At 57.3% G+C, this 21813-nt stretch overlaps 1 protein-coding gene across 8 annotated transcripts; it reads right to left on the reverse strand.

Annotated features, from left to right (window-relative positions):
• Positions 1 to 207: 207 nt before the first annotated feature.
• SH3TC2 (SH3 domain and tetratricopeptide repeats 2) lies at positions 208 to 19808 on the reverse strand. 8 transcript variants are annotated; one of them, XM_040573587.1, is made up of 19 exons: positions 19287 to 19808; positions 16982 to 17810; positions 16179 to 16298; positions 14952 to 15056; positions 14612 to 14737; positions 14015 to 14120; positions 13526 to 13669; positions 13213 to 13414; positions 12612 to 12685; positions 12066 to 12261; positions 11118 to 11254; positions 10728 to 10769; positions 8932 to 10635; positions 8661 to 8841; positions 7072 to 7222; positions 5456 to 5578; positions 5046 to 5196; positions 4229 to 4425; positions 208 to 3869 (listed from the first exon to the last, which is right to left on the reverse strand). In XM_040573587.1, exons 2-19 carry the CDS (start codon positions 17045 to 17047, stop codon positions 3678 to 3680), a joined length of 4017 nt encoding a protein of 1338 aa, XP_040429521.1. In that variant the 5' UTR covers positions 17048 to 17810; positions 19287 to 19808; the 3' UTR covers positions 208 to 3677. The 8 variants fall into 8 exon arrangements, 7 of the variants coding, with proteins under 7 accessions (XP_040429521.1, XP_040429522.1, XP_040429524.1 ...); XM_040573588.1 differs by having other exon boundaries at positions 14612 to 14739; positions 17713 to 17810; positions 19287 to 19807; XM_040573590.1 differs by having other exon boundaries at positions 14612 to 14739; positions 17413 to 17810; positions 19287 to 19807.
• Positions 19809 to 21813: the final 2005 nt, after the last annotated feature.

Genomic DNA, 21813 nt, shown 5'->3' on the forward strand with positions numbered 1-21813 from the left:
GGACACCAGCAGTGCAGACATGAGCCCCCATCGCAGCAGATAGAGAAGGGCAGCACTGTGCTGCTGCCTTACCATGGTGCAGGGCAAGGCAGGTTTATCTAAGCACGTGGGGTTACAGTAGTGACTGTTGGCTCTTGCTCAGGCTCCTGGCATCAGCCTCGAACACACCTCCTAGCATGCATATTATGATCCCAATTAACACCAAACAAAAACCCGGCTTGCTCTGAAAATAAATGATTTTTAATCTAAATTGCCCATTTTACATACTTCACCCACCTCTGCTTAGCAGAACAGCTGGTGTTTACCAACCTCTCATCACTTTCCCAAGCAGCGCAGGAAGATGCTGGCTGCAGAGGACCAGCTGCCCCTGAGATAAGGTGAGCTCTGCCCCCGCGGCTTTGCTCCTCCGCATCCTCAACAAGCCCCAAGGGAAGCAGACTGCTGGAGGCCAGCACCTCTCCTCTGCCAAAATCCAAGGTTGATGGGGATGGGTAAATGATGTAAGATCCACGGACAGCATCTCCGGCTGCAAAACCTGGGAACAGAAGAGCTCAGTACAGCCCTGGTGTGCTCCTAGCAGGGCTGGCTGCTGTGCTGTGGTTGGTTATTTTGGTTAAGGGATGCCCAGGCACAGGTCCTCAGGATGGCTCCTACCCACTCCCTGGATCTGTGCAGCACATCCTGAAATTCAAACGTCTCACTCAAGAAGCGCGCACTGTCCCTGCCCCACTGCTGGGCTTTGACAGCACTCGGAGAAGGTTTCTGCCCCTCAGCTAACCCAGAGGGCCCTCAGGTGCTGTATGGTGCAGCTGGAATAGGAAGGTCTCTCTGTCCAGCACAGACAGGGACGATTTGCAGCAGCGTACAATGAAAGATGTCAGCTCATAGTAATTATTACTGCTGGGCGTTGTGTTTCTGCAGGAAGGAGTACATTCTGTGTAAGCCCAAATAAATCTAGCTATCTCAACACTTCTGTCCGTATCCATACGTGCAGTTATCAGTGTTTCCTTTTTTGTAATGCCCCTGGAGGCTAACACCAGAGCTCAGATGATCCAGGAATTACTCTTGTAGTATTTCCGCTGTCCAAGAATGAGCATATGTTAAAGAAATCCAGTCCTTCTTTATGCCAGGCCTTAATTCCCCCCAGGGCATTAGACAAAAATGGGGTCAGGGTGTCAGCTTCAACTCTTATGCAGGCTTGCATCAGGGCTGGTCGTGCTGGTGCCCGGAGGATCACACCTGCGGAAGATCAGAGCAAGGGGATGGCCCCAGGCACGCACAAGCTCTGGCACCGATGCGAGGAGGTTCCTCCAGCAGCACCCTTCACCCTCTGAACGTGCTGGAAGGGAAGGTGCAGTTTCTGTGGCCGTGTGGAGGCGCATGCTGCCACACGTGGACCCACTGGTGCTATTTCCAGCTCTGCTGGCCTGGGACTGGAGGCAGGAAAACTGCCGGGACTGGGCACGGAGCAGGCAGTCACATGCAGCTCAGAAATGAGTCACAAGCCACAGCACGGCAACGACACCTGGGATACGGGGAGACCTGATCCACCCATTCCCTTTCCCCTATTTTGTCCTCTGCTCAGAGTGGCTTTTGCATTGGTGAAGCGGGCTGGGCACTGGTGGCAGTGCCTGTAGGATAAATATCTCCTGTCTTGCTACCATCCTTCTCTTCTGACCTCCTCGTTGGTGAAGCAACGCCACAGCTCTGCACCCTGCAGCACCTTGGGGTGTGCACCCACGGCATGGTCTCTGTGCTCCCTACACACACCCGGCAGCTCCGTGGTGAGCCCGAGACAGACAGCTCCCAGCCCCATGCCCCGGGAATGAGGGATGGAGGGGTGGAAGGTGATAACCCCCAGTCAGGCTGCCCCAGGGCCTGTGCCATCACCCGGTGACCTCCTGTGGCACAAAGACCCCAAAGGATCTGCTTTTCCTTGCCCAGAGAGAAGGGGGCAAGGAGAAGTCTCCTCCCCAGCTGCAGGAACTCTGGGTCCTCACCCTCCCTTGGGCACAGACACAGGGGCTGGCACGCAGCAAGTTTTACTTTACTCCCAAGTGTTATTATGGTGTTTAATCAGCCCTGGCCACCCTGACCTCTCATCCTGATAGGAAAACAGCCCAGCTCTGTCAGAGACGGCTGGTGGATGAGGGAAAAGGATGTTCTATGGGAAGTTCTCAAGGAGCGAGCCTCCTCTTTTTTTTTTTCCCCCAGGCACCACAAAGTCATTTGGTGTGATTTAGAAAACACTTGTCTGGTTAAAAACTACAGGCCAGACCTACAGTCCTGCAGATCAGGATGTCTCAGCTGATTTAGACCAGCTGAAACTCTGACTCGCTGTGTTTAAACAAAGCCCGTTTTTTCTCACTGGTGCTAGGCGGAAAGGCCTCAGGTTTTGGCTCTGGAAAGGATATTTTAGGGAGAATGCTCTCTGCATGATTCATCCTCCACGGGGCTTCACTTTGACAAGAACCACAACAGCCACTGGCCACCCATGTGGGTCTGCAAGGATGCTGGGTCTGCACCCACCTGGGTGCTGGGCAGCAGCCTCATGGTGGCCTCAGGCGTCATTTCGGGACCCCCGAGGACAGAGCTGAGGACGGGATGTGTGCACAGGCGGGCTGGTGCAGCTGCACAGATCCTGGCCTTCATGGCAGAGTGCAGAGCACCTGAGCTGAGCACAGAGCGGGCTGCCCGTGGGGCGAGCCAGAGGATTTTCCTGGACTGGTTCCCCCAACAGCTCGCTGGATGTCAAACGGGACAGAGATTTGCCTCCTCCGAGCACATGGCTGAGGTTCCCCCGATGGCATCGCAGGAACGCTTGGTAAACAAGCATTAAACTATTCGCTGCCCTGGTGATGGATGGCTCACAGGGATCAGAAGGGGAAAACGAAGTGGGCACTTGCAGCGGGGGCGAGGAAACCCACGTTGCGCGTTTGGCACTTCCAAGGGGCGCAGCATGGAAGGGACACGAAGGGACTTGCAGCAGGGTCTCCCCGTGGAGCCCCAGCTGGCTGGCACAGCCTGCGGAGCCCGGGGGAGCGCTCCCCCCCCGGCTCAGCACCAGCGGCGGGGCTGGGGCCGGGCGGGACGAGGAGCGGCTGTGCCGCCCGCAACCGCGGGGCTCTGGTGCGCCCTGGCGGTGAGCGGGGCTGGAGCTCGGTGCCCAACAGGACCCGGTTTCTGCGGAGCTGTGGGGTCACAGAGCAGAGCACACAGCACAGAGAACAGCTAGGAATAAATAGAGTTGCTATTCGAGTTAAAACACGCTCGGGTCGGAGGTGTCCCCTCGCCGGTTGAGCTGTCCGGTGGGGTCCAGGTGGGGACGGGTGGCACCCTGTCCCTGTCCCCATCCCTGTCCCTGTCCCCTGTCCCCTTCCCCATCCATGTCCCTGTCCCCATCCCGCACAGCCACACTCCCGGAGTGCTGCTTGCCTCTCTCCCCGTTGCACTGTGCTCCAGCACCTGGCCCCATCCTGCCTCGTTCTGCCGGCAGCGCCGCAGCGCACAGCCCCGCTCCCAAGAAACGAGGGTCCCAGGTCCCTTGTCTGCTGGGGGCATGGAGATAAATTGCCATCGGTAGCTGGACCCCTTGTGGGATGCTGCTTCTGGAGAGCACGTGGACCCATGCGAGGCAAGAAGCTGTTCGCAGGCACGTCCCCACGGCGATGGATGGGTCAGACGACGTAGCCGCCTTCGCTCAGCCACCGGGGCCGGTACGTGGCACAGCCCGGCGTGCCCACGGGCCCCAGCGTGGCCCTGGAGATGTCGGCCAGCTTGGCATGAATGAGGCCTTGTAGCTCCTGGTCTCCCAGCTCGGTCGCTGCAGCAAGGGCCAGGAGGAAGTAGGCTGCTGCATCCTGTTCGTCCTAAGCGTAAAGAGCAGGGCAGGCGTTAGGAAGTCATTTAATGCAAGGCCACAGGGTGTGAGGGTGCTGCAGCAGAGCCCGGCGGTTCCAGGCAGAAGCCAGTGACACCTGACTTCATTGAAATGGGCTCTGTACAGTCACTAAGTGCTAGTGCTTCTTTCCAAACTGCCTGTCCCACTTCAAAACCTGGCCGTGCCGGCACTGTGTGTACTTATTGTAAAGCTGCAGATGGGACGGAGAGACACAGGATGCAGCTGTATACAACCATGGCTGCTCTGCCAGCAGATGGGATACTCCACCTCCAGCGCCCCATGAAGACCCGAAAACTCGACACAGCATCGCAGAGGGTGTCCTCCTACCTTTAGTTTGTGCAGGGTCAGCTTGCCAAGGTGGCAATACACCTTGGAGTAGTACAGGGCCTCTCCAGAGCACTGCAGCATGGGGGAGCGCAGGGCGAGCGTCTTCAGGTAGCAGTCTTCTGCCATCTCATACATCTGCAGAAAATAGTAGGCTGTAGCCAGGCGGTGGAATGCAACCAGCTCTTGCAACTGATCTCCTGGAAAAGAGTTGCTGATACAGTCAGACTGCAGGGCACTCACAAACCCTCCCTATCCCAGCACACCGAGCCACTCAGGGATGTGTTTGCTCCACAGCCCCAGGGCACAGATATCTGTCTTCATAAGGAAACACTCCATTTGAAGATGGTCCAGAGAAAACAGAACTATCAGGGGTGCTGATACCAAAGCGGAATAGATTACCAGGCAGTATATCATATATCATTCAGCCAGGGGATTTCTTGGGGGCTGGAGAGGCTGGTTCCATCTCAGGCATTTATGCTAGCATTTTGCCCATTAGGCCTACTTCTGCAATGGAAAGGGGTAAGTTTATCGGAAGAGCCAGGGCAAAGAGGAACCGTTCAGTCCCATGCCCTCATCAGATTTCCTGTGCTCTGGTGTAGCAACAGCCCTCTGCTCAGCCAGCCCCACCGCCGCCACAGCAGAGCACCCCCGTGGGCAGCTTAAAAAGGGAAGCGGCCTTTAAAGAGATGTTGCCCTTGGGATACGAATCGGTCCAGAGGTCTTATGAAAGCAGGAGCATCTCCCTTTCACGTGCACGCTGCTGTCACGCAGACAGGCACCCGCTCTGCCCTGCTCCCCGGGGCTCTGCATCACTCACCCGCCCTGATGCTCAGCCGGGCTGCCAGCGTGGCAAACTCCAGCGCCTTCTCGTAGCCTTGCAGCCCAATCTGCAGCTCCGCCAGCTTATTGAACAGCCGTAGCTCTGTCTGTATGGCCTTTAGCTTCCTGGCCAAGGGCACAGCACCGCCCTGGGGAGAGAAAAGAGTGAGTCCAGGCTGTTCCTGGAGGTATGGGTACAGCACTGCCTGCAGAGGGGTGATGGAGCAGCAGATTGACTAAGGTGTTACAAATGTGTCCGTGCTGCAAGTTCCCCCCCAGCCACATTTGCGTGCCGGCACACCCAGAAGGGCCCCATCCCTCTCCACCCTCCATCCTGCTGGGGCACAGCTCCCCGTGGCCATCACGTAGCAGGGACATAGAGAGAGAAACACTTGGAGGGATCAGTACCCTATAAAACTCCACTGCTCGGTCTCTGTTTCGGCTGCCATTAAAAAAGGTATCGCCTGCTTTTTCGTAAAGCTCCATGGCCAAGGAGAAGTCCTCAGACTTCAGAGCTGTCTGAATGGCTGCCTAGAGGGAAGAGGAACTGCAGTGAGACTTGGAAAGAGAAATCTGCACAAAGACTTTGGAGTAACAAAATAAAACGAAGTCACACTGAATGTGAGCCCCAGTGCTCTGAACAGCAAGGACACAGGTTGGCAAACAAGTCTGGGGGACATTGTGCTGTGTTTCCTGCTGACGTGTGAGGATGGAGCCAGACACCCATCCCCATGCAGGGTCAGCATGCCAGACCAACCAGCCGGGACGTCCCACGGCATCAGGACTTAGAGTGGGGACGGTGCAGGCGGCAGCTGCCCTGTCCTGGGCTGTCACTGCGGTGTGATGGAGCCAACGTGAAGATTGACAAGGGGAGCAGAGAGCCAGGACAGAGAAAGGGCAGAGCCAGCAGGAGTGAGGGCAGGTATGCTAACTTCTGGGAAGAAGGGATGTCTGTGCCAATTGCACACTCGACCCTGGTGCCACGTTCCAGCAGGAACGTGTTGTTCCTTTCATCGTTACAATCGATCATTGCCAATGACATTGCCTGGGAAAGGGCCCGTCAGGGTTGCAGACATGCCCTGCTGAGATCTGTCCTCGACGGGCTTGTCTTAATGGGAGGTCACCCCTCCTTAGCCCCTGAAAACCTGCTGAATCCACGAGGAAGGCGATGATGGCTCTTCGTTCTGGGCCTCAGCACTCCCTTGTGACTACCAGGAAACCTGCTGATGCTAGAGCCACAGATTCGGATCACCCAGGTCCCTGAGCAGCCCCCCCAGTACCAGTAACACAGGTGCCTCTAGCACCCTGATTTAGGGACATGCTGATGGGAAAGGCTCCTCTCCTTGTCCCCAGCACCAGGTGCCTCAGGCACCCAGCTCCACCAGCTCTGAAATGCTTCTGGGGTCACAGAGTGAGGGCCCAGAGCATCCTCTGTGTGTGCTCAGGCTGGTGCTTTGCTGGATACCCCAGCTCAGTGCAACGCCAGCAGACCCAGCCAGCCTCCTGCTCTGCTTACTTTGGGCATGTGGAAGGCTTCTGCATCTTTAAATAGATGCTCCCTGGAGGATGCAGCCCTAAGATTTTATGAGTAGCTCTTCCTCTTTGCAGACCAGCTGACAGAATAATGTTAGAGATGGAAAGAAGCCAGAAGTCTTCTACTCCAAGAAGTCTCCAAGCACTTCCCCGGCACCTCACCCTCTATCTATGTGCATTTCAATGGGAACTGACCACCTAGCAGCTCCAGCTCTCTCTGGCAATCCCACATCACTTTCTGACTCAGTAAATTCACTTGCTTTCACCCCAGAATCCTCCAAACCCGACTTATGGAAGGAAAGATCGGAAGTTTAATGCCAGTGCTGAGTGCTGAGGCAACAGCTCTTCCTTGCAGCAGCAGGTTTCTACTGATCAAGAGAAAACTTTCCAAGTTCTCCAGCCCCAAATGTCTCCCACTGAGCCACACAGCCCTGATGGGAATGCACCTAGCCAGGGTGGGAACGGGGCTGCTCCAGACACCTCCTCCATACCTGGAAGTACATTTCCACCAGCTCGTCTTCCTGCATAAGGTAGTAAAGCCTTCCTGCCTGCAGCCAGGCCTCTGCCGCCTTGCCAGTCTCCTCCAGGTCGATGAAGATCCTTAGGCTCTGCTTGGTGCAGTCCAGAGACCGTCTCAAAGCCCTGTGACAGCAATGGGCAGAAAGCCATTACAGAGCAACCACGGGGCACCAGCAACCAGCTGCAGGGCTGCAGCACGTCCCCGTTAGCAGTGCTGTCTTCTCCTCCTGCTGTTGCTGCAGGTTAGAGCCAAATGGACAGCCACAGCTCCCAGAAATGTGTCCTGGCAAAAGGGCAGGACATGTATGTGTGTCTTCTGTCTCAGCACAGCCCCAGGGGAGCTGCTCCCCAGTGGCTGCTCCTCATTTCAGCTGATGAAGCAGGTTTGTCCAGGTCACCTGCAAAGCCTGTTTCCCCCCTGCACCAAGCCCCAAGTCACCCCCAGCCACACAGGGAGTGCAGGCTGGCAGTGCTTGCGCCTTCATCTCCCAAACAGCCTCTGGAACCCAGATCCACATCTCTGCCTGCTGTTTGCCCCTTGGGGCATCCAAAAAGGCAGCTCTGTGGCCACATGTGCAAGGCCTGACAGCCCCTTCCCAAGCCCCGTGTCACTGGAGGATGAGGGGACAAGCAGCAGGACGAGGTGGCAGGCTGAAGGCATGAGGCACCGGTGGCCAGGGGAGCGCAGGGCAGTGCCCAGGACATGTCTGCTTGCCTGGTGTCTCGCCTGCTGCTGACTGCGCTCCAGCTGTCCTTCCCGTCCAGGCTGGGGGACGCTTTGTGATCTTAAATAGCACCGCTCACATGACAGGCGTCTGCTTCCTAAATTCCTTCCCTCTGAACTCACTGCGACCCAGCACGGGAAGGTTAACGTCCTGGTTAATGACAGTCCCTGCCCACTTGTCCTCCTGGGACGTGGGAAACAGATCTCCGCTGTTTGACACGTTTTCTTTCAAAAATGGAAGAAAGTCTGTGGTCTGCCCAAGTCTTTCTCTCCCCTCCTGCCTAACCTCATGCCACCTGCATGTGTCAAGCGGGAGATTGAAGGGTGAGCTGATACAGGGTCTTACATGCATCCCTGGGGAAAATATTCCAGTAGAGATAGGAAGGGCAGACTCAACGGCTGGAGGCTGAAGCCAGGCTTATTTCAATAACAGATAAGGAGTCTATTTTTACCAGCAGATGGTGATTAATCACTGAAATAAGCCTCCAAAGGAAGTGAAGAATTCCCTGTCACTGGGTCCCCTCTGAAGAGGGCTGCATGTGTCTCTGGAGAGCCGTGTTTGGCCGTGCCCCAGCTCGCAGCCCAGTGTTTGCCCAGCAGTCACCACGTTCTGGCTGACATCGAGCTGTTCCCCCTGTCACGGGGCAGGGACAGCTCACAAACCTCAGCAGTTCCCCAGCCACCAGCCTGCCAGCGGGGAGCTGCCACACGCCGTCCCCACCTCTCCCCAGGGACTTTGGCTTCAGACACCTCAGAAAAGCCACTGCTCTGGTGTTGGGTGAGCAGAGACACTGCTCTAACAGCATCTACATGGAAACAGCCCCAAACAGGACTTACTCGGAGGTGTCCAAAGCCTGGTAGAGCTGGCTGAGGGTCTGTCGAACATTGCCTTCCATCTCTCTGTCCTGGAGCTGCTGGGCCAGAGACACCCAGTGCTCGTGGTAGGTGATGCAGGCCTGGAGGTTGGGGGACACCTTGCTGTAGAAATGGCAGAGAGCCTCCGTGACGTGAAGCTGACCTGTGTGGTATAGGGAAGGGAAAGGGATGGCTTTAGGGACCTAACAGGCGCTGCCCCGCGGTAAGTTCCTGCCAGCCAAGTGGTACTCACTCCTCACGTTACGCCACTTCAGGGCAAAACCCAGCGCCAGTTCATAGCAGAGCTTGCCATCTTCCACCCTCTGCCTGTTCACCATGGCCTGCGCCAGCCACAGCAGCACCTGCACCGCCTCCAGCTCCGGGTCTTGGCAGCCCTGCAGCTCAGCATAGAGCCGAGCAGATTGCAGCAGGTAGAGCTCAGACAGCTGGCTCGCTCCATGCGAGAGGCTCAGCTGCCCCAGGTTGGCCAGGGCGATGGCCTGGTTCCTCTTGTTGCCGGTCTCCTTGGCCTTTTGCAGGGCCCGGAGGTAGTTCTCCGCAGCCTTCTGCACCCGCCCTTCCCCTTTGAGGGCAATGGCCAGGAGGTTGTGCACAGCCCCCCCCTGTGTCACGCTGTCCGTCCCGTGCAGGGACCGCAGGAGCTGCCCCATGATCTCTGCGGCTGGGCCCGGCTGGCTGTTCAGGAGATACATCCACCCCAGGGAGAGGGAAGACTCAAAGGCCTCCTCCTCGCCCATCAGCTTGCTGAAGGCCACGGCCCTGGCGGCGTGGCGGAGCGCCCCGTGCAGCAGGCCGTGCTGGAGGTGCAGCCGGGACAAGATGGTGCACAGCGTCCTCTGGGTGGGCATGGCCCTGCTCTCGCAGGAGAAATGCAGGGCCTGCTGGAGGTAGAAACAAGCCAGCGCCGGGATGCTGCTCCTCTCCGGCTGGCTTCCCAGGAGCTTGGACGCACACTGGAGGATGAAGCCAGCTCTCCAAATGGGCGTTGGTGCCCCCCTGATGCCGCTGGGAACAAAGAGCCTGGCGGAGGCCAGCGCAATGTTTGGCAAGTACTTCTTGTCATACAGGTAGCTCAAGATGGGGGTGACATCCAGAGGCACAGCACCAGTGTCTGGGCTGAGTAACACGGTGGTGAGACACTGAAGATGCTCAGTAAAGGGCAGCACTTCATCGGTTTTTCCCAGCTGTAGGAAGAGCTTGACAATAAGGAAACAGACCCGCGCCTCCAGGGGAGCATTGCCCACGGCAATGGCTTCCCTCAGCACGTACACCATGACTTCCAGCTCGTTCTCAGAGCTAAAAGGGCGGCCAGGCAAGCAGACGAGCAAGGTCACCATTTTGCCCAGCAATGAGGAGAACTTGCTCTTCATGTTCTGTTTCAGGTAGATGGAAGCGAGGTTCACGTGCAAGGCAGCCAGAAGGGGCAGGTCCCCAAAGCCCCTGTCCAGGGTGCTCAGGGCTTCCTCAAAATAGACCCGAGCCTGGGAGAACTTGACCTTTCTGATGCAGAGCTTGCCTAAGAGGAAACAGAGCCTTACATGAGCCCAAATGGCACGAGTCCTCTTAGCCCAGTTCCTGGATGTTTCAAGGTACAAGACCAGTTCATCCTCATCAGAGAAACCATAAAAAGTGGAGTTGAGAAAGGAAAAACTCATATCATAGAGGCTTTGAAAACTGGGCACATAACTCTCATGATTAAGGAAGGTCAGTATGGGGTCAAAGACATCAGCATCTTCCATGTGTCCAGCATTCAGGTCAATAAAGAACTTGGGATCATCAAAGTCATCCAGCTTGTCCAGGAGAACATCTTCCAACGTAGCAGGGGCTGATTCACTCCCGGGGCTAGACTGCTCGGAGGTGCTAGCCGTAGCCAGGCCATTTATTTCCTCCCAGGACTGGAGCAGCTGGATATCCTTACCGCCATGGAGAACAGCCTCTGCAGGGGGACAGGCAGACCACAGCGGAATGTTTCCCCATGTCAAAACTCACCCTCTGACATCTTAATAAAAGCATCCTCCACATACTCACCCGACGGCACTCTGGGGAACATGGCTGTGGGTTCAAAACCATCTACACAAAGAGACAAACAGAAAGAAAAAGCCCAAGGGCTTGGTCAATGTTAGTGTGCAGGCAGAGCACACAAACCTTACAGAAATCTCCTGCTGCTTTGCTAAACCCCAGACCTGTATCTGGGAGAGCCCCGGTGATTACAGTCGCAGCAGAGAAGCCTCCCGCGAACTGCAGTGTGGCAGGACCCAGTCCTTTAGGGTATCTCCAGCCTCCCTGGCCAGGCTGAGCAGAGGGCCTGGAGGCTGTCTTGGCCCTGGCAGAGTCCTGAGCAGGAGATGTCTAGACATGGCCCAGGGCTGCTCCCCAGGGGGATCGATGGGGCTATGCATGAAGAGGAGGGGAACTCACCCAGCCGGTACACAGAGGTGATGTCTGTGCGTGCCAGCTCACCCAGGAGGGTGGCGAAGTGCTGCTCGCCACCATTGCAGGGGATGCGCAGGAGGGGGGATTTTTCCTCTTCGCTCAGAAACACAAAGCCCTTTCCCCTAGGTCGAAGCAGACACCAGAAAAAAAAAAAAAAAAAAAAAATCAGTTCAGTGTCTCCCCATCCCCTGACACCACGGCTGTCCTGTGGGATGGAGATGGATTTTCTCCTCCCTCCTCCTCCTCCCTCTGCTCTGCTGCAGATGGATACTGGAGTCTGGACCCCTTCCCCATCGGGGCGCTCAGATCCAGATCCTCCATGGAGAAACTAAGGAGTGCCAAAGGGAGTAACCTATTGGCCTTTTTTTCTCTCCAGAAGCCCTTTCTGAGGCCAGGATATATCTGATCTCCTCTCTGTTTCTCTGCAGTGTCAAAGAAAAGCGCCTAAGACTTATCTTGAGTGAACCTGACCCAGGAACGCCCAACAGATGCTAACAGAGCTAGCAACAGCCTAAGGACCCCATCCTCCCCCCCACAGTCTTGGAGGAGAAGCCTTTTTGGATGGGTATTGAACTGGAGCTGTCTTTAAGGCAGCAACAAAGACAACTGCTGGATCTTAAGAGCGGAGCTGTCAACGCCCCCTCCCCAGATAACTCTTGTCCTCGTCCACAGCAGGGTGCTCAATTCTGCTCACAGAGGAGCTGTGCCCGTGGTTGTCCTGCCTTGGCATCCCTCAGCAGGCAAGCAAAGCCAGCCTGGTGGCAGAAGAGCCTGGCCAAGGCTTCTGGACAGGCCTCAGATGAATCCTCTATGAAGTCCTTGCAAAGCAAATTACCTGCTCCGGACTTGCACATAGCCTTGAACTGGGATTTTGGGTCTTCCCCTGCTTTCCACCTGACTTTAAATTCATCTAGATGGTAGCAGTAAACTTACAAGGGTTCACAAGCCGTGACATTTATGCATCGTGTCGGGACAAAGCCGATGTTCCCGCTGCTCAGGGATTTGCCCACGAACCACGGGAGTCCTGGAATGAGGAAGCCGATGATTTCTATGCTGTCTCCCTTGGAGAAACTCAGTTCATCCCATGCTGCTCCTTTGTAGTCCTCTGTGGCTGTGCACCTGCCTTTCACTGGGAAACAAAGGCAAACAGCTGCATTTCAGTGCGAGGCCCACTGCAAATGCTTCCTTGCTAGAAAAGATTTCGGCAAGGAGACTGTGATTTCAGCTGGAGAAGCCAGCCTGTCTCTCTGTCCCCTGAGCTTTATTGCGCTCTCAGACTCAGACCGTTATTGTGCTCCTCAGATCATCCTTCTGAGCACCTGCAGTTTTAAAGGTCTGTTCTCCACTCAGGAGAGTCTCAAGATGCAACCCCTTGCAATGGAGTGTCATTGTCAGAACAGGAGATGGACCCGTTGCATTTTTGGCCAAGAGCCATGCCCCTGTTGGGAAGGGCGGCCACCTTACACAGGTATCACTCACCGATCGGCTGAGAGGTTGCCCCACTGATCTCCTGGGAGATGCCAAAACTCACGGCATAATTCTTCAGGAACCACCTGCAAAGCAAGAGGGAGCCATGCTGGTCCTCCCTGGGCAGTCCTCAGGCCACCACCAGGGACAGTCCCACACAGCAGGACAGATGCCCCCTAATGACACCGAGGACACAGATGACAGATGGATGATTTTGCCAGCCCTTAAGGAGGATTTCTCTGTGTGCCTACAAGAAGATTTGTGAAAGTCTGTGAGGCTCAGCCAGGTGTCAGGCACTATTTTGACTGGCATTGCCCAAGACAGGCTGTTTTTTGTCCCAGTTACTGACATGTAAATCACAAATAGTCCCAGGTATGACCTAAATCAATATTATACAAGAACGATATCAGAACTATGCCCTTGCTCTGTCCCACTACGGGACCTGAGCTGGTTCCAGCGGTTGTCTTTACAATGTTTATTCTCACAAAATTATCTGGCTCTTGCCCAGTGCCAGAGGTAAAAGCAGTTCCTCACTCCTGGCTTGGTGTTAGGTGGTGCATCTGGGTCAGGAATAAATCTTGGCTTGAGCACCATCCATTGCCCACCTACTTACTGGTAAAACGGGTGAGGAACGGGCTCTAGAGCTGCCACAGGCACCAGCCCCCGTTGCCCCGTCAGCAAGGACATCCCTTCCCACATGGACTCCTCTCCAACGTTCTTCACGTGGATCAGCTCGTTCCTGTGGAGCCGCAGGCCTTCCTCTCCCTCCTCCTCAGGCTGGCAGACACCAGGCACTGCTCTGGAAAAAAAGTTACCTGCAGATAGAAAGAGTCACGGCCAGGTCAATGGCACTAGTGCAGGACAGACCCAGGAGAGGGCCACACTTGTCCTTGTCCTGCCGAGATGCTGTCGCAGCCCCGTCTTACCTTCCTGGAGCAGCAGACCCAGGTAGATGGTGGCCAAGCGATCTTCATCCATGCTAACTCTGATCGCCGTGTCCTCCATCAGAGCACAGTTTAGCCAGTACTCCTGGCCAAAGAGAAGCTGCTCCAAGCAGTTGCCCACATAGCCTAAGACAGCAAAGAGGAAAGCAGTGGCAGCACCCTCCTTTGCTGGGCAGCATGAGGAGTTTTTCGAGCGTCTCCTGATCTGCCATCTGCAACCATGCTGTAAGGCAACGATCTCCAATCCTGTCTCCATCCCCAGGTGCAATAGAGGAATTACCCAAAAGGAAACCTCCTGAATCTTTTCCACTGATCCAGACTGTGGTTTCATGAATAGCAAGGTCTCATTAATATTCCTTCCTCTTCAAGGTGTTCTCCCTGTTCCATTACTTTTTTGGTGTCACAGAATACCTTCTCCAAAAATGCTTCTCACGCTGCCTGTGTGGATCCCCCACGCCTTGAAAACATTACCTAAAGTTAGGTACGTGGAGAACTTCCAGACTTCCTCCAGGGTTTTGAAGGTGAGCAGGAACCGATCCTCCTGTGCTTGCACACAGACCAGCCTGGCTGACAGCTCCTGCACGGAGAAGAGAAAGCAAGACTGAAGGAGAGGGCTGGGGGCCTGACAGGGGTTCTCCTGGCAGTGTGGCCATAAAAGCAACGCCCAGGATGAGACCAGGCAGGCATTTATTAGCACAGTTGAGACCAAAGCTGTGAACTGTCCCAGGTCTTCTGGGCAGCTTTGCAGGGTGCCCTTGGGGGTGAGGGCATGGAAAACCAGCAGGGAAGGATTGTTCAGGGCAGTGAATGGGATTTTTCTTTATGAAGCACAACCAGCTACTCAGCACTCACCCCGGTGCTACCTGCACCACCCCTCCAGCAGCTCACTACCTCCAACATGAGGCTCCAGACGTGAGGATCTACCTCTCACCCATCACCATTCCCTTTCCCACATCATTCTAGCCCCCCTGTATGCAGGACACGTCCCAGAGGACCTCCTCCTCCTCGGCCAGGCTCGGTGTCCCATCACACATCCCACCAGGCCAGCAGCCTCCCAGCGGCTCCCACCTTGAAGAGGGCATGGACGGCTCTGTCGTCGCTCTCCAGGGCCCACAGCTTCTTCCTGGCGGCTTCCTGCAGCTGGGAATTGAGGCACCGGGAGGAGCGGCTCTCAACGGAGAAGAAGAGTGAAATCTCTTGGGGAGGAAACGTGCAGGGTTAGGGGGGGAAGGAGCCCCGTCCCACCGATGGGGCTGCCTCCAGCCCGGCTGCGTGCTCCGGGAGCATGGGCAGATCCCATCCTTCCCCTCCAGCAACCCGAGGGATGGCAGGGCTTGCTTAGCCACGATGCCTGGCCTCGTACGGTCAGCCACTGGAAATCTGGGCGATGCCAAAGGCAGCCTCTTACCTGGGAGGAAGCTCTCCCCGACGGCCAGCAGCACCGAGGAGGTGTCCGGCAAGCCTTCTGCTGCCTCGGTAGCTGCGCCATTTGGCTCTGGTGCCCCAGCCCTACCTACACAGGACACAGAAACACTGCTGTCAGGTTTTGTAGTGGGATCTAGGCTATTCTGCCTAACCATGCCACCTGAAAGCAAAGTCTGGGAGCCACACTGCAGATCTGCCTGGGGGGCTGCACGAATCGGGCATCACCCTAAAATCATACTCGAGGAGGGAAGAAAGATTAATGTGTTCCACCTACACGGTACCCTTGGCAACTCACTCCTTGCCAGTGCTGGGGTGGCCTGAAGTGAGGGACTTGCCCTGCTTGCTCTGGGGCCAGCATCACAGACCTGGGAGCAGGGTGGCCCCGGGACAGAGAGGCTTTCCGGAGAGTGAGAACATTTCTCCAGCACAGGCGAGCCAAAGACTTGCAAAACTCTTTGCTCATCAATTTGACAGTCAGAATAAGATTTTCTCCCCTGCCTGATCTGATTGGTATCTGAAATCCAAGCTGCATGCTCTCTGCTTCGCACAGCATCAACTATTGCCATAAAGGATTCAGGAGTGGAAACTTTAGCTGGTAATTATGTTAATGATGGCTGATGGCTGAGGCACATACAAATCCAGCTTGCTCTTCCACAGCTGTATTGGCTGTGGAGGGATAACAAGGTTAGAAACCAATTTTGTCAGCAATCAGATAGGACTCGCACGACTAAGATGTACCCGGAGATCTGGAGCTGGAACAGTGCAGCGGCTTTCCTACGCTACTTTTGTGACCATAACTGTTCTCTATAGGTCTTATTATTCAGCCCACTTTGCTGGCCAGTCAAATAGCTGTGTTATTTGCACACAGAATTATAATCCTTATTTAGAGTTAGCAGCAGAAAAGAATGGCCCAAGGCTGGACAGGCAATAAATGGGGCTTTTCTTTGGAAGAAAAGCCTCTACATTTCTCAACAGCAGAACTGAGCACGCTTAACAAAGGACTTCATCCAGGAACTCCAACCCCTCCGACACATGGGGGAAACGGAGACGGGGAAGCGAAAGGAGCCAGAGGCAGAGTTACAACAGAGCTGCCTGGGCTGGGCGGCACTCGCTTCCCACGTCCCTCCCTTCCTCTGCTCCCCGCACCCTGGCAGTCCCTGGCAGTCCTGCTGGGCTCGGCAGGCTGGTGTCCCCTCCCCGGGGACCGTACCTGATGCCATGGTCGTCCCTCGCCACCATGGTCCCCGGCGCTCAGCGGCGGCTCGCTGCAGGCGGTCCCAGCGGGGCAGGAGCAGGGGCGAGCGGGGGCAGCAGGACTCACACTCTTCTCCTGGGGAAAAAGGGTGGTAGGGGGAGGCGTTCAGCCCCCCGGAGGAATGCTCCCAGCCCAAGGGGTCTCCTTGTGCCTCGGGGGCAGCCGTGGGGCAGGAGGGGACAGGTGGGGCACCGCTCATGCTGGCACGGCCAGTGGCGTGGCCGAGCACCCTGATGGGTCCCCGCGGAGCTGAGCAAAATGGGGATGGAGCTTCCTGGGGTGAGAGAAGTGGGTTTGCTCATGGCTGTGCTCGCTGCTTCAGTGTTTGTTTTCGTTTGGGCCAGCCTCAGAAAGGGAACTGGGAGCTCTTTCAAGAGACCAATTGAAAGTGCTGGTGGAGAGTTGTTCCCATTCGTGCCAGTGACTCATTTACCTCCCTGCTGCTGAAAGATTTTGCAATGCGGGGCAGGAAGCAGCCCCAGCCTGGAGCCGAGTGCAGGTCCCAGGCTCTCCGGCTGTGCTCCTGGCTCCCACTGGCCCTGCTCTCCCAGGGGCACATGGCCGCAGTTGCTGGCCCTGCGCTGCCCCCCTGCTCCAGCACCCCAGGCCTCTGCAAGCCCCGCAGTGCTCAGGGTGCTCCTGGGCAGCGGTGACAGCAGGATGAGGTGACAGGATGCCCGAAAAGCCCACGGCATGGGAATAAACCAGCCCCCCGAGCCAGGCAGAGCCGAGCTGTAGCCTCCCCACGGATAGCTTACCTGTGCACCCCAGGGACAGGTCCTGGTGCCAAGGGGCCCCCAAGCAGCAGCCCATGTGTCCAGCATCGCCGCCAGCCCCAAGCCGGCAGGCTGCTGCTGTGCTGGTGGAGGGAGCGAGCTGCTCACCGCCAGCCCCACCGCAGCTCGGCCCCGGCCACAATGCACAATGTGCCTTTTGAGCAGGCCCTATCTGCCGGCGGGGCGGGGGCCGGGCACATCTCACACCCGCATCGCTGCCCTGCCATTGCCCCAGGCTCCGCTCTCGCCCTCGCCTTTGGGCGCCTGTCGCCAGGCCCACGTGGCGCATTCCTCTCATTCCTCCTGCCGCAGCACTGGAGCGCTTCAAGCTGGCCCCTCTGGAGAGCCGCAACCCTGATCTCCCCCCATCCAAAGCCAACCCTGCTCCTGACGCCGCTGTGACACCCCCTCACCTGCCAGCACAGCCCGCCAGGGCTCCTCCAGCATCCTCCAGCATCGCTCCAGCCAGCGGCACCGCTCTCCCCGCTGCACGGTGAGGGCAGCCGGCACCACGCTGGCCTCAGAGCTATGGCCAAGCAAGGCACCAGGCTCTGCAGCACGAACGGCCGCCTCGCGAGAGGCTAGCAGGGCTCATCTCGTCTCTGAGATCAGAACTGTTTGAACTGCAGCCGCAAACACCAGGAGGGAGTGATCTGGGGATCTCGGGGCTGCCCCGGTGGACTCTGTCTCCCTCTCCGCTCACGTGCCCTGACCTTCCCCAGCCTCCAGGTGCAGCACCCAGGACCCGCCGGGTGGCCTCAGTGTGGTGGCAGACTTCTTCAGAGCAGCTTTGAGTAGGTCAACACAGCCCCTGCGTGAAGAGAAAAACAACAAAAGGAGGTCTAAGGTGAGAAGTCACAGGCAAAGAGGTCTTTCAGGGATGCACCTTCACTCCAGCCGATGCCAGTGCCACACGGCGGTGCCCTGCTTGCTGTGCCGTGCTTCAGGAGCACCGCTGGCTCTCCTGGATGTCAAAATGCTGGGGTTGCCTGGGGAAGGGACCGTCCTCATCACCCTCCTTGCTGCAGCCCTCGATGTGAGGGTGCAAAGCCCTGCTGCTCTTTCCTGGTATGCTAAAATTGATCTGATCCTTGCCCTGCAGCCCCACAAAGCTGCACGACAGAGGGAACCGGTGTGAAGGTGAGCGCTGGGACAGGCTCTGCCCCCGGCAAGGACGCTGCCTGCTCCCACTGCACGCAGCCTTGGAAGGCTCCGGATTTAGAAAACTCCCCCAGTCGGCCTAGGGATGCTCTGAAGATCTGGGGACCAGAGGGGGAATTCAGATCACAGCCCGGGTTCGTGGGGTGCCACCAGGTACATCTGTACAGGACAGATGCTGCTGGTTTGGGCCCACCTTGCCAAAGTGGCCAGGGCAGGAGCAGGGCAGTTTGTTTTAGCAACATCTATTTATAAATTAACATCAAAGCTGGGAAAAATACTCATTTTTTAAAAAAAATCTACAGAAGGTTATGTTTCATTTAAAAAATAAAATAAAATCATTTGTTCTTTTGAAATTCCTGTTTGTTTTCAAGTTTACCCAGATAACTCGATGACCAAACCCACCCCTCTACAGGTGAAGGTATCCACCCCCCATTTGACCTGAAATTTAATTTTCTTTTTGGCCAGAAACCCAACCCCCTCCTGTTCCACTCCCCCCGTACCCTCAGCACCACGGGTACCCCTGCAGGGCCTCCATTGCTGCTGCTGCTGATCTCACCGCGGCCTCTTTGGGAGAGCCCTGTCCTACAGAAGAGATGTCCTGGGGTCCCCACCGGCACAGCCCCTGCCCGGGGGTGGGACAGCCACCACCACCAGCTCCCCAGGGCCTCTGCTCCCTGTGCAGCCCTCGCACAGCCCCCGCTGCTGGCCCCACTTCCCTCCCCAGGGCACAAAACAGGCAGCAGAGGCTGCCTGGGCAACCCTCACCTGGGGACACAGCCTGGCAACCCCACTGCTCTCTGGGGTTCTCACCCTTCCCTGGCACCAAATTCTCTTTCCTAAATCTAGCGACTGCTGGTGCAATTTCCCCTTTCACTCTCCCACTGGTTCCTGCACACAAAGGACCCCAGACAGACCTATCCCTCCCCGGTGTGCTCAACACCACCGTATCCGAGCCTCAAACCCCGCCGGGACCCAAACCCCAGCTCCCTGCCCCGCTCTGGATCTGCGCAGCCTCCCCCTTGCACCCGGCTGCTCCGAGCACCTGCAAGCGCCGCCGCCCAGCCCTGTTTGCTCAGCTGGGACCGGCCGGCATGCGACAGGCACGGGGGCAAGCAGCTGTACTGACCTGCTCCTCCACAGGGCCCCAGCACCGCCGTCCTCCCCGGGAAGCCTCGGCCTCGCTGCTCCCACCTCTCGGGGTCCCCCGGGAGCTGGCGCGTGTGCGCAGAGGTGTGGACGTGCCCGCAAGGCGTCCCCAACTCCACCACTCCCTCGTAGGAGGAAAGGAATTTCTTCCCAGAGAGGCTTATCACCTCGGGAGCCTCCGCTTCCCAGCAGAGCCTCCGGAGCGGAGGTCAGCGAGGCAGCAGGGCGCTGCCTGCCCAGGGGAAGCCTCGCCGGGAAACAAGCGCCACGCGTGTCCACCCCGTGCCACCACCGGTCCCTCCCGGCTCTCACCTGTCCCCTGCTCGGGCGCCGTGTCCTTGAGGCTGGGGACTTCCCGTCCTCGCTGCCCGGGGACAGGCTCAGCAGCCCGGGGAGCAGCTCGGGAACTCGCTGTTTTTCAGACAAACCGCGAGTGCAGACACACGGGACAAGAGATCTGTGGACCCAGCAGTATTTGTGCGCCTGGGCAAACAGTGCTAGCTGAGAAAAACAGAGTTGTTTTTTTTTTTTTCCCCTTTCTTTCTTTTGAAAACAAGGAAAGGGTTAATAGTCTTATCCAGTATTCCTGTTTCCTTCTGGGCGCGCTCAGACTGTTGACCGTTCCTTGGCAGGCTCAAAATGAAGCCTCCTCGCTTTTCACTTTGTAATCTAAAAATGAACCTGAAAGAAAAAGGAAACCGGCCTCCACCTGATGGCAGCCTGGGAAAAAGCAAACAAACAAGATGAAACATTTTGTTTCAGGTCAAACAAACTGCTGTTCCGCGGTTTTGATGCTCCGATAGGGCTGGGGAACCTGCTTTGGTGCTGGGCTGGGCAGCGTTTTCCTCCCCTCCTTTGCTGAGAGCCCCCCCGGCCCCAGCAGTGCCCCGGGCAGGAGGGCAGAGTCCGGCCAGCCGTGGCATTTCCTCATTCCTGCGCTCCCTGTTCCTGCTTTCACCTGCTGCAAATGGTCACAGAGAGGTGAAAAACCCTGCCCTGAGCACAGCCCCTGCAGACCAGTTCCTGGCTGCTGAGGGCAGAGGGGTTTGCCCCAAAGGGCCCCCAAAATGGAGTGGCCTTGGGGTGGTGCCAGCTGGGGGGAGCTGGGGATGGAGGGCAGTCATGCACGGATGCAGGACACAAGGGAAATCAAATGGTTTTGCAGCAAAATCAGCGTGGCAAATTGCTGAGATGCAGGCCTGGCTGTAAGACCTTTCTCCTCCCTGGTGGCCCTCAGGAATTTTCTTCCACCTCCAAGACCCCCTTACCATTCCCCGCTCTGCACCCCGCAGCCCGCAGATGCTGCCCGCAGGGGCCCTCGCTGCATCCCGCAGCGAAAGGGTTACGCGGGCACTGGGGCCGAACCGCGCTGAACTCAGCGCTTCATTTTCAGAAATGCTGAGGCCTGCGCCTCTCCCCGGCTCGCATTGTTCCAGCCAAGGGCAGGGGAAGTAAGTGCTCTTGGAAACCAGCCGGCGGGCCTCGGCCGTGCTGCCGGGTTGGGCGGGCTCCGAGCCCCTGCACCCCAAACCATCAGGGGTCCCCAGCACCCGGGAGTATCCTGGGCTCTGCTCTGGGGTCTCCTCCCTGCTGCTTGGTTTTGGACCCTCAGCATCCTCTCCGAACGTGACCACAGCTTCAAAGGCAGTGCGCGGCGTCCCCACCCCACAGACTGCTCGGGGACAGAGCCAGGGATGTGCAGGGCACCGATAAGGCCTGGGAAGGAAGGAGGAGGGAGCAGAGCCAGGAGGAAGCGAGGCTCGAGGGTTTGAAGGTGGCTGCAGCCCCTGCTGGCACTGTGCTGCTGGAAGGAGCCCCTCAACTCACCTCCATGCAAATACCTCGGAGGGTTTCCAGGCATGCAGGGACCAGGACTCGCAGCCTTTCTGAGCTCTTTAGCTGCTGCAGCCCTTCTTCACCTCCCCTGCTCAGCAGTGACCGTGCTCAAGCACCCTGCTGTGGGTGAAAGCAGAGCTCCAGCAGCCCCCACTGCTGCTTCTGGGGCAGCCACGGGAGGTACAAGCAGATTTTGGACATGGAGCTGCCAGGGAAAAACCCCTTCTGCCTCTGGAAGAGCTTCTTCCAAGGTTGAGGGGAGACGGAGGCAGCCCAGGCCTCACGTGCTCTGCCAGATGTGAGCTAACAGCTCCTGAAAACATCGCGTGCCCTCGGGATGCTCCTCCCAGCCCACGCCGGCTCCTGTCAGGTCTCTCCTGCCTGCACCACGACAAGGTTGCAGGGTGCTCCCTGCCTGCACAAGGACGCTGCCCCTGTGTAAGGGGACATAAGGTGTGCCACAAGCTGCTGGTGTCCCCAGCTCATCCCACATCCCAGACCCCCGACTCACCTGCGACATGCTCTCCATGTCACTTTTTCATCACGAATGCAAGACAGGAGCCCTTCCCACTGCCCCTCCGACCACCACCACTTCTGGAGCCCTCATTTTCCCTCCCTCCCAACACCACCTCAGCCCTGCACCGCCGAGAAGCCCAGCCCAGGACTCAGCC

Source organism: Cygnus olor, chromosome 14 (assembly GCF_009769625.2).
Source record: "Cygnus olor isolate bCygOlo1 chromosome 14, bCygOlo1.pri.v2, whole genome shotgun sequence".
Taxonomy (NCBI): Eukaryota; Metazoa; Chordata; class Aves; order Anseriformes; family Anatidae; genus Cygnus; species Cygnus olor.